Source organism: Polyodon spathula, chromosome 3 (assembly GCF_017654505.1).
Source record: "Polyodon spathula isolate WHYD16114869_AA chromosome 3, ASM1765450v1, whole genome shotgun sequence".
NCBI classification, from domain to species: Eukaryota; Metazoa; Chordata; class Actinopteri; order Acipenseriformes; family Polyodontidae; genus Polyodon; species Polyodon spathula.
The window spans coordinates 61,937,598-61,955,833 of record NC_054536.1 but is presented as its reverse complement, the minus strand read 5'-3'; the positions used below and the strand labels follow the sequence as shown (position 1 = coordinate 61,955,833).

Here is an 18,236-nt window from a genome sequence, read left to right as displayed (position 1 = left end):
TGATGTGGTGGTGAGTTTTACTTTAATACTCAAACTCTTATTAACCAGGATTAACTAGGTATTATTTTAATAACTGGATATAAGTGCCTGATCTTACTGTAGTTTAATTTTTTCCAGTACATGCCTGCCCGATGACATTATTCCAAGCAAGCTTATTTGCTTTAGCTTTCTCATTTTCCTGTGTAACATGAAACGTAGTATTCCGAATCATAAACTTGCCTGCTTAGTGGCAGGTTTGTATAAATGCATTCGTTGTTTTGGTTCCAAGGAAATGTATAGTACAGTCCTCCACTGCAATGCCTTGTTCATTATTTCAGGTAGAGGATGATGTACAGGCCTACAGCACGTCACAGTCTGCTATGTTGCTGTAATCTATTCTCCCTGTGGTTTGACAAAGCAACTGTAGTATGTACTGTGTGAGTAATGTGAGGAACTGAAGTGAGCTTTGTACCCTGACATATAGCATATCAAGGCCAATAGAATATTTCAGCAGCATGTTCCTATCCATAGATTTTTTTTTTTTTAATGTATTTTCATACATTAATTTATCTGGGATTAAAGATATTTCAGTGTATTACACTGAGCTCTATGTATTCTTAAGGTATTGGTTCTCAATAGTTTGTGTGGAATTAGTGCATTGGCAATTGGAAAATGATCCACCTTCATTGTCCCATTGTAGACATAATCTAAAAAAAACTAATCTTACAGTACCATTCATTGACTAATGGAGGGGTGAGAAAGGAGTTTTGACTCTTGGACCAATTTGATTAGAGGACATGTTTCTAAATAATAAACTGATTTCTTCAGTTTGTAAAGGTTGGTTATAATAGGCTTTTAGATTACCATACCAGATTCATACTGCAGTATTTTGCTGTGCCTAAAGAGTCCAAATCTCCCTGTAAATTAGATTGGCAATTAAATTCCAGTAAACCGTTTTTAATGCTATGTATTTTAGTTTGCAAGAAATCCTTGCAAAAAAATAAATTCCCACTCGGATTCCATGCTTTTCTGTGATTTCATTTTCTGTTCACCAAAACATCTAGAGGGATCTAATGGTTTTTCAATGTGTGGTCTGCTTTATACATTCAGAAATGTTTCCAGTGCATGGTGTTGCCTTGACAACATGTTCTGTGAATTTGGTGTGCAACACAAACACCTCAACTCAAATAAGCATTTGAAGGCCAGTGAAAAAGAAGGTTTTTTTTTTTTTTTTGTATTTATTGTTTCAAGTCAGTTATTATAATTGAATATAAAAATGTTAGCATCTTATGTTTTCTCCTGTGTGAAGACCATTCCTTTCATTCAACAGGTTTATATAGTTTGCCTAAAAAAAAGTTGCCTTTTTAAAGATCTGCAAATGTCTTGACGACAAAAAAAGGATTGTAAACTGCTTGGTTCAAGTTGTTTGGGCAATAACAAAAAATTGACAAGCCCAGTCAATTATCTACATGCAAGGTAGAGCACAATATAAAAATAATAATCCACAAATGACAAAATCCAGTCATCTGGCACCTGTAGGTTTAACCCTTTCTCGTCCAATGTCGGACCTTGTCCGACATCATCAAAAAGACGTAAAACACAGGTCTATAGTCGTTTTTGTCCCGGAAAAAGCAGAGAAAACCCTGCAATGGCCGAGTGAGACCGATAGGAGCCGAATGAAACCGAAAAAAAAGGGGCGTATCTCATAGCCCCATCCACTTCAGAAATAACACAGACATAACAAAGGAGATCGCTGCTTCTGCATCCAGCGCTCAAAGAATATCACCGACATTTGCAGAGCTTTTTGAGATGTTATAGTAATAAAATAATGACTTGGATGGCATTATTGTGGAGCTTGGTGATAAAACGAGTGATCAGGAGAGGATTTATCAGTATGCACGTCTATAACGAGGTGTGTGAAAAATACAACGAATAAGGGGTGGGGCTTGGCTGCAGATATAATACTGTGTCCTTTTACAATTGAGAGCATTTTAAACCTGTTCTACTCAGAAAAAATATATATTTTAAACAGCATCTGTGAAAATAAATTAGACCTGACGCACCTGACAAGCGCTGAATAAATGGACTGCAAAGGGGTAATCAGTCTGTCTTTTTAAGACTAATCCGTTTTAAAAGAAGAAAATAAAACTGACAGTGGGTGGTTGATTTTTACATTTTTATTTATTTTTTAAATATTTTTTTTTCAGTCTGAAAGCCAAACCGAAATATAAAGTTGTCTATTCTAGCTACAGTAGTATACTCTGAAAGATAATAGAGCTGTATGAATGATCTGCTCTTCCCTCTTCCCCTCAGTTCAGTACCAGATGGAGATGATGCGCAGCTTGCGCCACGTCAACATTGACCACCTCCATGTTGGTTGGTACCAATCCACCTATTATGGTTCCTTTGTGAGCCGGGCTCTTCTCGACTCCCAGTTCAGTTACCAACATGCAATTGAGGAGTCTGTGGTCCTGGTTTACGGTAAGCCTGGCTTTTCATTCACATTCATTACTATTTTCCCCTTTTCTCTCTCTTGCATTCTCTTTCTCTCACACCCTCTCTGTCTTGGTCTCACTCTCCTTTCTTGCTTTCTGTCTTTGCCGGTCCTTCCTCTTAGGGTAGCCTTGGCAGTCCCTTCTAAGTAAATACAGCCCAGTGTCTACAGCAGCCCCAGAAGCAGCTCAGTCTAGACAGGGTTTCCTTCATTCTGTTTATTTTTCTTGCTATCAGAGCCCTGATGTGTACATTTTGGAATGCTGAGGAGCTGCTTCATTTTTATTCCTCCATCCACCACCAGACCCCCCTTTTTTTTTTTTTTTCCCTACTGATGGCTTGTGGAACCAGACCAGATGGCTTAACAAAAACAATTGAGAGTCTGCTCAATACGTGACCAAGCAGTTGACACAGATTGTGATATGGGAAAAAAAAAAAAAAAATGCCTTTCAGAACTTAGGTAATTTAGCAGCTTTATTGCACAGCATTTCCTTTTAAAAAATAAATAAATAAAATTTTTATATATATATATATACATACACACACACACACACACACACACACACACAGAGTACTGTGCAAAAGTTTAAGGCAGGTGTGAAAAAATGCTATAAAGTAAGAATGCTTTCAAAAATAGACATGTTAATAGATTATATTTATCAATTAACTAAATGCAAAGTGAGTGAACAGAAGAAAAATCTACATCAAATCCATATTTGGTGTGACCACCCTTTGCCTTCAAAACAGCATCAATTCTTCTAGGTACACTTGCACAAAGTCAAGGATTTTGTAGGCATATAGTCAGGTGTATGATTAAACAATTATACCAAACAGGTGCTAATGATCATCAATTCAATATGTAGGTTGAAACACAATCATTAACTGAAACAGAAACAGCTGTGTAGGAGGAATAAAACTGGGTGAGGAACAGCCAAACTCGGCTAACAAGGTGAGGTTGCTGAAGACCGTTTACTGTCAAAAGTCATACACCATGGCAAGACTGAGCAGAGCAACAAGACACAAGGTAGTTATACTGCATCAGCAAGGTCTCTCCCAGGCAGAAATTTCAAGGCAGACAGGGGTTTCCAGATGTGCTGTCCAAGCTCTCTTGAAGAAGCACAAAGAAACGGGCAACGTTGAGGACCGTAGACGCAGTGGTCGGCCAAGGAAACTTACTGCAGCAGATGAAAGACACATCATGCTTACTTCCCTTCGCAATCGGAAGATGTCCAGCAGTGCCATCAGCTCAGAATTGGCAGAAAACAGTGGGACCCTGGTACACCCATCTACTGTCTGGAGAAGTCTGGTCAGAAGTGGCCTTCATGGAAGACTTGTGGCCAAAAAGCCATACCTCTGACGTGGAAACAAGGCCAAGCGACTCAACTATGCACGAAAACACAGGAACTGGGGTGCAGAAAAATGGCAGCAGGTGCTCTGGACTGATGAGTCAAAATTTGAAATATTTGGCTGTAGCAGAAGGCAGTTTGTTTGCCGAAGGGCTGGAGAGCGATACACGAATGAGTGTCTGTAGGCAACAGTGAAGCATGGTGGAGGTTCCTTGCAAGTTTGGGGCTGCATTTCTGCAAATGGAGTTGGGGATTTGGTCAGAATTAATGGTCTCCTCAATGCTGAGAAGTACAGGCAGATACTTATCCATCATGCAATACCATCAGGGAGGCATCTGATTGGCCCCAAATTTATTCTGCAGCTTGACAACGACCCCAAACTTACAGCGAAAGTCATTAAGAACTATCTTCAGCGTAAAGAAGAACAAGGAGTCCTGGAAGTGATGGTATGGCCCTCACAGAGCCCTGATCTCAACACCATCGAGCCTATCTGGGATTACATGAAGAGAGAGAAGCAACCGAGGCTGCCTAAATCCACAGAACAATTGTGGTTAGTTCTCCAACCTACCTGCCAAGTTCCTTCAAAAACTGTGTGCAAGTGTACCTAGAAGAATTGATGCTGTTTTGAAGGCAAAGGTTGGTCACACCAAATATTGATTTGATGTAGATTTTTCTTCTGTTCACTCACTTTACATTTTGTTAATTGATAAATATAAACTATTAACATGTCTATTTTTGAAAGCATTCTTACTTTACAGCATTTTTAAACACCTGCCTAAAACTTTTGCACAGTATTGTGTGTGTGTGTGTGTGTGTGTGTGTGTGTGTGTGTATATATAATATATATATATATATATATATATATATATATATATATATATATAATATATGAGACAAGGCCCACAGCTTGTCATAACTGGCAGGCGCTCCCACAGTTTCCAGCTGAGAAGTAAATGTAACATCCCCACTATCTATCAAAAAATCTTAATGAATATGATCAATCTTGAAAAGCTGCCCCTGAAATTGTTCCAGCATGTTAACAGTTGGATTACGCTTTAGAACAACTTGTTAAAATACACTTACATTGGCTGGAAAACTTTGCATCATTGTACCCTAATGAATTTCCCAATTGTTCCACACTTTTTTGTTATTACTGTTATTCAAACATATCATCACCCACTGAGGGGGTGTTTTAATTATTTTAAAAAACTTTACACACAAAAACAAGTAGATACATTTAACTCCTAACAGAACAGTTTTCTCTCAATAAACACGCACGCTATTATCTATTGGCCTGACCCTCTACACTTTCCACCGGGTAGGTTTCTTGAAGACTGCATATTATTCCATTGTCCAGGGTACCTCTGCGCAAAGCCAGTTATGCTGTGTAGCCATCTGCCACATTGTCATTTTAAAGCAAACCACTTAAAATTTTAATGTGTACCATTGCCTCAAGCCATAGTTGTTGTTATCAATAAATATTTATAATGTAGATAATGGTTGGCAACAACTGCTAAAGCCTTAGATATTTAACAAGGGACTATTTCAGAGGGGTTTCATCATAGTGTTCTGTCTCTGTACCAGTTCATGCTACATATTCCCCCCTGGTATATGATCTAAAAACATATATGGGCATGCAGAACTTTTAGTTTTTCAGACTGGGTGATTTATGTTTTAGGTGCTCGGATTTGTTTGTTTCGTCTTACTAAATAGATTACATTTTGTTTATGTATGCGTTTATTTAATAATGTAATTTATTTATGGTCTTGAATTGAGTTCAAGGATTTTGCACTTGGAATTAGACAGTATTCCCTACAAAAATATAAAAAGCATACATTTGGTTTTGCTCTCAAACTCTGAATTTAGACTGGATAATTACTTGTATAATTTTTTGTATTTTGTTATAATGAGAGAAAATGCTTTCTCATACATACACACACACACACACACACACACACACACACACACACACACTTTATATATTGGTTTTCATGACATGCTAATATTGGATTTGGCTTTTGCCAAGATAAAATGAGATAGTGGTGGAGACCAACCAAGACATGGCTTCAATGTAATATATGAGTCTTCATTGGTTTTCCTCTGCCAGATAACATGGATTTCCTATTGGCCCAGTGTTGATTTCTGATGTGTAATACTGGCTTCAGGAATTAGCCTCTTTGCAGCCTCCCTGGCGCACCAGCACACACAGCAGCTGTTCCAGGGATCAACCAAAGTCCGGCTCTAGCATCTCGGCATGGCAATCGTTAGGAATGAGCTTGGTGGGGCACTTCAGAGGGGTCATCAAGTGGGAACCTCCAGTCTTCGGTGTCTGATCGACTAACCCACAAGATCTCAAGGCGGCTCAATAGTGATTCTAGCATCCCAGCACCACTCCCCTCCATCCCCTACCCAAGCCATCCCAGTTTACTTACCTTGACCACCCATTTATTTTCATTGATGTTGACATCAACTGTTGGCTTTCTTTTACTTGTCCCCAATCTGCCTCTTTCCTCCTCGACCAGAGCCAGTTGCTCCTTCTCTCTTCCTCCTCAGATGGAGCCTTCACTGTATGTCAAAATTTCTGTCCACTGAATCCGGGTCATGGATTGCTCAACGAATCTCCGACAACCCACCTCTACTGGATAAACCCAAACCCTCCACCCACCTCAGTTCCAGCTCAGTGGCTAACTCAGCATGCTATAGTTTCTTCCTCTTGTATGCCTCATCCTCGGAATCCTCCCATGGCACCATTCAATCCATCAGAAGACTGAGACTGACCATAGAACAATGTCAGGTCGAAGGGTAGTTGTAGCAATCTTGGGTGAGAAAAACAAGGCGCTTGCTAACATCTGCTTACATTCTCCAATCTTTAGCAGCCTCTTATTGGTTGCTGTCCTGTACTATTGATATTGGCGCTGAACTGTTGATTTTATTACGCCATTCTTCCAGTGCTAATGCCAAGCATTGCAGCACCTGGTTATGACGCCAAGTAAAGAGACCCTGGCATAGGCATTGTGGAACTACAATCCAATTCCTAATGTATGAACTAATCAAGCTTTCCAGTCTCTACTGTTGACGGGGAAACCTCATACACACTGAAAGCACCAGACTTTAAGCTTGCCCGGTAGTGCGCTACTATAAATCCTCTTCAGTCCTTGCATTGCCTACTGTCTCACCTTTCCCACTCGGACTGTGTCCGTTAAATCCCCATCGTGCCGTCTCCCAAGACTCTACTGGCTTTTCTGACACTGGAATAACTTCTCCATCAATATAGAACATACGGGCCTATCTGAAATCTACTTGTTTTCCAAGTAACCAATTGGTGCAGGCTACCGTTGTTGTCATGGTGGTTATGTCATCCATTTATGCTCTAATACCCCTTCTCCACTGGCAAATCCGACCCGTGAGGGCTCAGTACGTTACGGGTGGTTCTCTGCTGGGTATTTGTCGAGCCAAGCGAGAACCACACCGTGAAACTCTGGCCTCACAAGACATCTGGATCTGGCTCCAAGCCAAGCCAGGCCAGGGGTGGGGTTAAGGATTTGTGTCATTACATTGCATCATTCAGTACACTACAGATAGAAAAACAACAAACATGGCAGGCAGCGAGTGCAATAAGATAAAAATACAGCCTTGGTACAGCCTGTAGTTTCTCTGGGCGGATAAGTGTTAAGGAAATCATGTTTTTAAAACCTTTTTTTTCCCCTTCAACAGAATTAATTGATCTGTAAAATGTGTGGATTTATAAAGAAATTTCAAAATTTACAAAATACAGCAATACAAGGTACAGCTGTACTGTAGGTCTTAAGTTTTGTACACCATTTGTTCGTATGTTTTGGCAAAATGAGTTAATAACAATAATTAATAACAACTGACTTGCGTTGCGTGTGACGTCAGTAGAACGGCTCGGTTCTGCAGTAGAAAAACAACTCTCCTTAACCGCACCGTGAGGGCTCGGTTGTACAGTGGAGAAGAGGCATAAGTGGCAGCAGCCACATGCCAGAAGCCAATTGTTTTCATCCTACTACACATTGAGTCCAAAATAATGATTTCCAGTACCATGGTAAAGGCCAGTGGAGAAGTTGTGCAACCTGCCATGATTCCAACTTTGAAAAACTACCAAGTAGTTAAACAGAATTGTGAGGCGTTCCAGTGATGTCAACCGCCTCATGGCAGCTTAAAACAAGTAGGTCTCCCAGGCTTTAGATTTAATATCCCAAATTTAAAGTGACTCAAGGTAACTAACTTTTTGCAAATATGAATATTGGGGCAACAACAGAATCCAGAAGCAGGGGTCGAAAAACAACAAACCATTTAGAAAGATAGGAATTGGTGGAGGATGATCGCAGTCACAGTAGCTCATTGCTTTTTTTACAAGAGGATAACAACCGAAACAGAGGCATGGAGACACACACGATTCTCAGGTCAGCTGGGAAAATATCTACGAAGAACTACTGGATTTCAGACGAGACATTAACAGACAACTATTAGATTTTACAGAGGAATTGTACAGAACCACTAAGAGAATAGAATATGCAATAGACTGAGATAAGGTAATTGCGTACAATGAATGTAAAGGATTTGGTTATACAGTGCTTATAGAAAGTCTACACCGCATTCAAAATTTTTACCTTTTGTTGCCTTATAGCCTGGAATGAAAATGCATTAGAATAGTTTTTTTTTTTTGTTTGTTTGGGTTTTTTTGCATTTATCTACACATCATCCCCCACAACTTCCAAGTGAAAACATATTCTAGAAATTCGTAGAAAATTAATAAAAAATAAAAACTGAAATAGCTTGCTTGGATAAGTGTTCACCCACCTTGTAATAGCAATCCTAAATTAGCTCGGGTGTAACCAATCGCCTTCAAAATCACACACCAAGTTAAGTGGCCTCCATCTGTGTTGAATTGTAGTGATTCACGTGATTTCGGGATAAATTCAGAAGTTCCCGTAGGTTCCCTCTGCTGGATAGTGTGTTTCAAAGCAAATACTCAACTGTTACCACCAAGACGCTTTCAAAAGAACTCCGGGACAAAGTTGTTGAAAGGCACAGATCAGGGGATGGGTATAAACAAATATCAAAGGCCTTGAATATCCCTTGGAGCACGGTCAAGACGATTTAAGAAGTGGAAGGTGTATGGCACAACCAAGACACTGCCTAGATCAGGCCGTCCCTCCAAACTGGATGACCAAGCAAGAAGGAGACTGATCAGAGAGGCTACCAAGAGGCCAATGGCAACTTTGCAAGAGCTACAGGCTTTTATGGCCAAGACTGGTCAAAGTGTGCATGTGACAACAATATTCTAAGCACTCCACACTCCACTCCACAAAAATCACTTAAGAGATTCTGTAGCTATGTGGCAAAGTTTTGTGGTCTGACGAAACTAAAATTGAACTTTTTGGCCTCAATGCAAAGCGTTATGTTTGGCGCAAACCCAAAAAACACCATCAGCACCATATTATAGGGATGTTTCACATCGGCAGGGACTGGGGTACTTGTCAGGATAGAAGGGAAAATGAATACAGCAAAGTACAGAGAAGTCGTTGAGGAAAACCTGCTGCCCTCTGCAGAAAGCTGAAACTAGGACGGTAGTTCACCTTTCAGCATGACAACGACCAAAGCACACAGCCAAAGCTACACTGGAGTGGCTAAGGAACAAAAAGGTAAATGTCCTTGTGTGGCCCAGTCAGTGCCCCGACCTGAATCGAATCGAAAATTTGTGGCTTGAAGATTGCTGTCCGTCAATGCTCCTCAAGTAACTTGACAGAGCTTGAACAGATTTGTAAAGAAGGATGGTCAAATATTGCCAAATCTAGGTGTGCAAAGTTGGTAGAGACATCCCAACAGACTCACGCTATAATTACTACCAAAAGGTGCTTCCACCAAGTATTAATTCAGGGTGGTGGAGACTTCTCCAATTATGATCTTTCAGTGTTTGTATTTTTAGTATATCATTTTTTTCTCAATAAAAACTTTTTTCCCCTTAACAGTGTAGAGTATGGTGTAGGGAAAAAAAAATCATTTAAATGCATGAAACTCTGAGGCACTGACACAACAAAATGTGAAAAAAGTTCAAGGGGGTGTAGACTTTCTATAGGCACTGTATATTTAAACTTGAAAATGTATTAAGGATCAGTTACAACGTGTTAGATTACTCAGGTTATTATTACTATTAAGCTGAAGTTTTAATGAGGAAAAGGATAGAAAGTCTGACTGAAGTATTATTCTCTAAGAATTTCCCCACTTGATTTGACTTATTTCTCTAAATTTTAGCTTCAAGCAGTATACATTAAGTAAATGGAAAATGTTAAAAACAACCCCCTAGCAGGATAAAGAAAACAAATATGTAGATTGCAGACTGGGAGATAGTTAACGCCATACTTACTTTTTGTATATACACACTGCCATTTAGGGCCCTCTCCTCCTCTTTGGAGTGTAGTCTTTCCCTACAGAGCCCTGTGTTTTTCTCTGGGTCGAAATAAGGTCCAGAAAATTGACCTCAATATTGGAAGTCACAATGCTGAGACTGGTCGTTATTTCTAAACGTTTGTTTTTTGGTAATGCTTTTTCTGTTAGGATGCCTAGGTTGATAAATGGACAATTATCCATTTATCAAACGTAACATGACTCATCAGGATTTTAAGCTAGTTTCCTTCAATGTTAATGGGGTACTCGGTCCTGTTAAAGTAAAATTGTAACAAAACTTGAGATAAGACACATAGAGCATTTCTCCATGAAACGCATCTTTCTGAAACCGAACACGTAAAATTTAAAATGATGGGCTTTCAATTTTTCTTTTATTTTCCTCTAATAATTCTGGCCATAGACGTGGGTCTGCCATGTTAATATCCAAACGGTCAATTTTGAATATCTGTCAGAACTTCAAGATAGAGAGAAGGTTTATTATGGTAAAAGGGAAAATTTGAAGTTACTCAAATAACTGTGTTTAATATATATGCCCCCCAGATAGGATTGCAATATAGGAGTAATAGATTTCAGACATGAACCAATTTATTTATCTCTACATTTGGATAGTAAGCCGATTAGTAAAACTTATTAAAAAATAAAAATAAAATAAAAATTAAAACATATACTACACCGTCTGCGAGAATCAAGATGAATGGCCACCTCTCAGACTCAATTATACTAGAAAGAGGTATAAGATAAGGATGCCTCTTATCCCCACTTTTGTTAGCATTATATAGTGAACCTGTAGCACAATGGACAAAGACAGAACCAGAAAGTTAAAGGAATAAAAATCAGAGGGAAGAACGTAAGATTGCCCACTATACAGATGTTGTTTTGATCTATTTGGAGGACCTCACAATATTTTTTCCCGAATTAATGACATCTCTAGAAGAATATGGGTCTTTTTCAGGTTATAAATTAAATGTTCAAAAACTGATGACCCTCCAACTAACAGAAAATATAATCTACAGTGGCATTTATCATCAATTAAATACTTAGGAATTTATTTACGTAGACATGCTAAGACTATTTGAAACCGATTTATAGCCCTTATAATTTTAGAGAAGATAGTGCAAGGTGGAATTTGTTACCCCTCGATTTAAATTCCAGAGTTGAATCCATTAAGGTGAATGTCTTACCAAGACTTCTATATCTATTCCAGACCCTTCCAGTAGAGGTACCAATAAAACAATTTACAGAATGGGACAGGATGATTTCAAGATTTGTGTGGCAGGGAAAGTATTAGATTCAAAACACTGCAGCCATCAAAGGAAGCAGGTGAAATGGCTTTGCCCCTTCTAAAGGATTATTACTATGCTGCCCAAATCAGACTGTTGGTAGGCTGGTGTAATTCAAATTATAAAGCTAGGTGGAAAGTAATAGAAAGTTCAATAACAATAGGATTCCCAGTCCAAGCAGTTCTGGCAGATAAAGAGCTGGCAAAAATAAAAAACTGATACTGGAAACTCCTGAGTCAAGCTGCCAGTGAAGCTAATGGTTTGGAATTTCTATATATATATATATATATATATATATATATATATATATATATATATATATATATATATATATATATATATATATAGAGAAGAGGTGGTGACAGTGTTAAGATGGTGTGCTTTTGGATTTGCAAAGCTAGCTTAGATCAAATATTTAAAAGTTGGGCTGGAAAATGCATTTTGCACAATTATGGATAAAGGAGAACTGAAGAGTTTCAAAGTTTAAAAAAAAAAAAAAAAAAGGTATCCTTTGGAAAGTCAGGATTTCGACAGATATCTCCAGATGCGCCGGTATTTTTGTAAACAAATAAGGGCAGATAAGATGAGAATAATTGATAAGGAAATACTTCAGATATTGCAGCATATAAAATAAGAGGTGAAAAAGTTATTTCCAAGTTATACAATAGTTTTTTGGTATCTAAGCCAGATTCAACTAATTATATCAAATAAGTGGTGGTGGAGGGGGGGGAATAACCTGATACTTACAGAGGAAGATTGGGTAAACATTTGCAGGTTTCAATGGAGCTACACTAATTAACAGACCTGGAGGGAATTTTGCTGGAAAAATAGAACCCATTTTTTAAAAAAAATGTATTACCCCTAAACAAAACACATCAGAGGGTGCACAGTCAGTGTGCTGGAGACATTGTGGGAGTAGAGGCCTATCACTCATTTATTCTGGTCTTGTCCAAATATGCTGGTGCAGTATAGGAGTGGCTTTAAAATAAATGATTGATTTTGAAATTCTTCAAGAGTTCTCTGTATTGTACTTAGGAAATCTTTCTTTTGGATTAATAGAAAAAGACAGATATTTATTGGGAATACTTTTAGCAGCAAGTAAAAAAAGCAACATGGAAATGGTTGTTACAAGAGGCACCAATAGTGGAAGAATGGATAGATATTGTATGTGAAATTTACCTAATGGAAGAGTTGACTTTATTTAACCTGCAAAAAGAAAAGTTTGTAAAATACTGGACACAATGGATTGTTTGTAGCACCTCTGAGACCTGACTTTGTACTATGAAGGCAACCCTAAAACTACACAAGGACAATGAACAATTTACAAATAGTCCCTGGGCAAATTGTAAATAGTTCTTAAAAGATGAAAAACAAAGGAAAGTGGACTGTTTTTACTTTTTTGTCTGAAACAAATATGTACGTTACCTCCTTCTTTTCCTACCTAAATAGTTAAATAAATAAATAAATAAAATAGATTTGCATGTCCCCAAAGTAGGCTTTCCCTAACCCTGTTATAGTATTGGGCACACCGAAGAACTGAAATGCAGACCAAGGAGCTTATGTGGCACTGAACTATGTGCATTAGCTAAATCCAGGAATGGTCCTTCTCCTTTTTTACAGACTGAATCTGTTGCCAGATCACACTAAAATGCTCCAAGCATCCCAGAAAGCCTGGGATACCAGCTTTCTCTGTGGAGGTGTTGACAGTACAGTTCAATAGATAAGTTGACAGCCTCTGTGTCCCAATACTGAAGAATATCTTGCCCTTCACATACAAAGGGGAAAATGGGCGGAATTAGCCGATTGCTGGTAGATTCTTTTTCTTTGGGGATAAAGACCCCTCCTGCTCTGTGCCATGCCCTTGGGACTACCCCAGATGCACTCTTGTAAACTCGGTATGGTGAACCATTGGGCCTAGGTGATGATGAAGCACTTGCTTTCTTCACGGCTTCTTGGCCTGTCCCTTTCATACCCTGAATTTCAAACCAAAATTACAAGCCACTTGGATGCTGGAAAGTGGCGCAAAAAAACCCCAACTATCCGGATCTCGGAATCAGAATGGTATGAAATGAGCCGCGTCAACAAATTTAACCCCTGATACAACACATGCAAAATACATGTACACAGGAACAGTGACATACATTTCAGAGTAGCCTAAGCTACCTATTTAACATTTACTGGCAGACTAGACACATTATGTTTTTCCAGTACCACAGAAACAGGCCAAATCGGCATGTGTTTTTTGCCTGAATGTTGATTGCAGATTAGTTCTCCACAGGCTGGCATCACCACTTGTGCTAACCGGCTGTGCAGTTTTACTAGGGCAATATGTCTCCTGCCAGATTTACCTCATAACAGAGAAATGCTCTACTCAACTGAATGACCCTTTTCTAAGAAGATAATCTTGATGGAATGACATTTGGTGATGACCAACAAGGGACTTGTGAATGCAAGGTGATGTCTTTATTGCAGGATGCCGATGCTGCTTTTTATTTTAAGTATGTAATGTCGTTAAGCCATGTGTCTTTGTCTGCACAGATCCCATTAAGACAGCCCAGGGCTCCTTGTCACTGAAGGCATACAGACTTACTCCAAAATTAATGGAGATATGTAAAGAGAAGGACTTCACACCTGAAGGGTATGTATGAAGAACAATATTTTGAATGAGTCTTATCAGAACTGTAGAACGTGTCTTGTTTAGAACAGCACATTCCAGCTTCACTATAGGGAAAACCTGGTTTCATAAAAAAATTAATCAAATACTGCAAAACAGGTTGCCTGTAACATTAATGCCAACAGGCATATCTCACACACTAACGGAATAAAGTATAAGAAGTTATTCAGGGTCACTTAAAAAGGTTTCACTGAGTTTAGCAGCTTGTGATTAGAGGTATAGCTTTTTTGAAATGGTAAGGCTTGAGCAATGAACATTCTGTATTAAAAAAAAAAAAAAAAAAAAGTGTTACCCTGCATTTTAACTAATTCCTGTTAATGAGCTACGGTGTGTTAAGATATGTTATGGAATGTGGGTGGGTTAATCTCTTTGGGTATATAATAATACATTAAATGGGCAAAAACTCATTAGAAACCAGCAGTGATTTCCAAGTCAGTAGCAGCTGAGCCTGGTTTACTCTAGGTGTGCCCAAAGTGTTCTATATGGAAATTGGAGGTCTTACTAAAATGCAAAGATGTTTTAAGAATTGTTACTTCTGCTATTAAAAATGAATAAACTGTGGGATGGAATATAAGAATAGTCACAATAATAACTTTTGAACATCCAACACTCGCAACATTCCAACACGTCATTGATAACCTTGTGAGATACAATAAAATGTTGCAGTGAAGAGCTGTTTGTGACTAATTTGCATGACGCATAAAAGGAATGGGTTACATTGGGGGCATAGCGACAGTAACATTCAGGCTTCATAAAAAATAAAAAACTGCAGTAATAAGCCAAGCTTTACCACTAAATCGAAATGGGTTTTCTAGACCTCATAAAGGCATTTCAGTGCAAACTACTTTTTCTCATTTTATTTTCTGTGTATTTGCCAAAGTTGCTGATTGATCTCACTGTAGTCCTTAATGATATTTAAAGATCCACATCTAGGCACTTGCTATTAAATCCTCTGAAAATGCCAAGATATGCTTTGTAAGATGTTTTATGCCAATTAACCTTGGAAAAGTACTATTTCCTGTTACCAGGCAAATTTGGTATTTAAATTAAAGCATCATCAAATATGGCATGCAAAATAATTATCTGCTGATCATCTGGCTTCTGTAGTGTTGTGGTGCTGAATCCCTTGTAGGGAGAGGTATGCTGCATTAGCCACTTGCTCCCTTTGTATGTTACATGCTGCTTATCAGCCATAAGATATATTTGACTTCAGTTTTTCTGACCATTAACCTTTGTTTTAATACCTTTTTGAAACTACTGCAACAGAGATTCATCTTTAGAAGGAAACAAACGTATATAAATAGATTAGCAAGGGCTGGTTGTCTTTTTGTAATGCGATCTCAAGACGCAATTGGGAACATTATTTGTAATAGAGACATAAAAAGGGGTGGCAAGTGCTCAACAAACACAGTTCGCTTTGCATGTTACACTTGTGTGTTGCCGTCTAAGGTCAAAAGATGAAGTTACCGACAATATTTGTAAAATCCATCTAATATTCTCACACTTGTCCCTCTCCAGACTCAAAAAAGCCAATATCGGCTTTGAGAACATGTTCGAAGAAGTGCCGATTGTCATTAAGAATTCTCACCTGATCAACGTCTTGATGTGGGAGATGGAGCAGAAATCTGCTGTGTCAGACAAACAGGAACTTCTCAGTCTGTCTAGCAGGTAAGTGCGCAGTCTATAGGGTCGGTATGTTTGGTTACTGTGTGTCTGTGTGTGTCTATATATATATATATATATATATATATATATACACACACACACACACACACACGTATATATATACACATACACACAGCTCTGGAAAAAATTAAGAGATCACTGCAAAATTATCAGTTTCTCCGGTTTTACTATTTATAGGTATGTGTTTGGGTAAAGTGAACATTTTTGTTTTATTCTATAAACTACTGACAACATTTCTCCCAAATTCCAAATAAAAATATTGTCATTTAGAGCATTTATTTGCAGAAAATGACAACTGGTCAAAATAACAAAAAAGATGCAGTGTTGTCAGACCTCGAATAATGCAAAGAAAATAAGTTCATATTCATTTTTAAACACAATACTAATGTTTTAACTTAGGAAGAGTTCAGAAATCAATATTTGGTGGAATAAACCTGATTTTCAAGCACAGCTTTCGTGCGTCTTGGCATGCGCTCCACCAGTCTTTCACATTGATGCTGGGTGACTTTATGCCACTCCTGGCGCAAAAATTCAAGCAGCTCGGCTTTATCTGATGGCTAGTGACCAGCCATCTTGCTCTTGATTACATTCCAGAGGTTTTCAATGGGGCTCAGGTCTGGAGATTGGGCTGGCTATGACAGGGTCTTGATCTGGTGGTCCTCTATCCACACCTTGATTGACCTGGCTGTGTGGCATGGAGCATTGTCCTGCTGGACAAACCAATCCTCGGAGTTGGGGAACATTGTCAGAACAGAGCGATTCCAGCCTTGCTGAAGCACCCCCAGATGAGTCCAATTTTCAGCTTTGCCCAACACCTGGTCGTCTAATGGTTAGACGGAGACCTGGAGAGGCCTACAAGCCACAGTGTCTCGCACCCACTGTGAAATGTGGTGGAGGATCGGTGATGATCTGGGGGTGCTTCAGCAAGGCTGGAATCGGGCAGCTTTGGCATGAATCAAGCCAAGTACAAGGTTGTCCTGGAATGTTCTGACAATGTTCCCCAACTCTGAGGATTAGTTTTTCCAGCAGGACAATGCTCCATGCCACACAGCCAGGTCAATCAAGGTGTGGATAGAGGACCACCAGATCAAGACCCTGTCATGGCCAGCCCAATCTCCAGACCCGAGCCCCATTTGTCATTTTCTGCAAATAAATGCTCTAAATGACAATATTTTTATTTGGAATCTGGGAGAAATGTTGTCAGTAGTTTATAGAATAAAACAAAAATGTTCATTTTACCCAAACACATACCTATAAATAGTAAAACCAGAGAAACTGATAATTTTAAAGTGGTCTCTTAATTTTTTCCAGCGCTGTATATATATAAAATATAATTTTATTTATTTTAAATCTGGGATGGTTGGAACAGAAACAAGTTTGTGCAAACAACCAGCTCTAGTTATGTTTAATTTAGCTATAATAGCATACAAAAAAAAAAGACCTATCCCAGAAAGTCGAAAGTTACAACACAAAAAGGTGAAGACTGTTGCTTTTAATCGTGGTAATGCACATTTGCAAAAATTCAGAACAAGTTTCAATTTGGGGACTTTTTAATCTTTCAAGTGTTTCACTGTTGTTGCAGCTATATGGTTTAAGTAAAGATTGCTGCAAAGAGGGCTTTTAAATGTCTTTTATAAGCATTGAGTGTGCTTTTTCTGGTGGTGTCTGCTGCATCAAAGGGTATTAAAAGAAAGACCATGCACTTGCTGGCGGTATGCCGAAGGTACTCATGCATGACTACTAGATGAAAAATGTAATTGTTTATAACATTTGTTGTTTCTATTTGCATAAAACAATCCACAGTGAGTCCTAAAATTCAGTGTATTATATGAAATCACATTTAATAAAATGTAAATATTATGATTTTCATTTTTCTTGTATAGCAACATTAATCTTTATTAAGCAACCCATGAGAGGAGCAAATTTGAGATTATTAACATATAAAATCAGAGTCACTGTGTTCCATGTATGGATAAAGCTACCAACTTTCCAAAGCCTAAATCTACAAATAATGTGCAAATACAGTACAGGTTATCCAGTGTTCTTTTCAATATAAACTTTCCTCAGTTTAATAATAATTTTGTGCGCGGAGCTCGTCGACACTGCCAGATGGCTGCCAGGAAACAGAATGCGGGCAGATTTTTTTTTTTGTGAAGTTGTAACAAGTGGAGCTGCGGTGTGTGCTGAAGTCAACTAATATTTTCTCTCCTAGTTTTTGTTCGGTGTGTATTCTATATTTGAGCTCCGATATAAAATACATAATGATAATAAAAATATTTAAGATGCATTTTACTGTTGGAATTTCGTAAAAGACTTATCGTTATGCTGCCTCGCGGTAATTAAGCAATA

At 38.4% G+C, this 18,236-nt stretch overlaps 1 protein-coding gene across 1 annotated transcript in view; it reads left to right on the top strand.

Annotated features, from left to right (window-relative positions):
- Positions 1-18,236, top strand: part of LOC121313276 (eukaryotic translation initiation factor 3 subunit H) — a 119,138-nt gene that overhangs the window by 80,717 nt on the left and 20,185 nt on the right. The window contains exons 3-5 of the mRNA XM_041245646.1: positions 2,293-2,460; positions 14,066-14,165; positions 15,720-15,869. Of these exons, the coding sequence (XP_041101580.1) occupies positions 2,293-2,460; positions 14,066-14,165; positions 15,720-15,869 (418 nt within the window). The remainder of the gene's footprint in view (positions 1-2,292; positions 2,461-14,065; positions 14,166-15,719; positions 15,870-18,236) is intronic.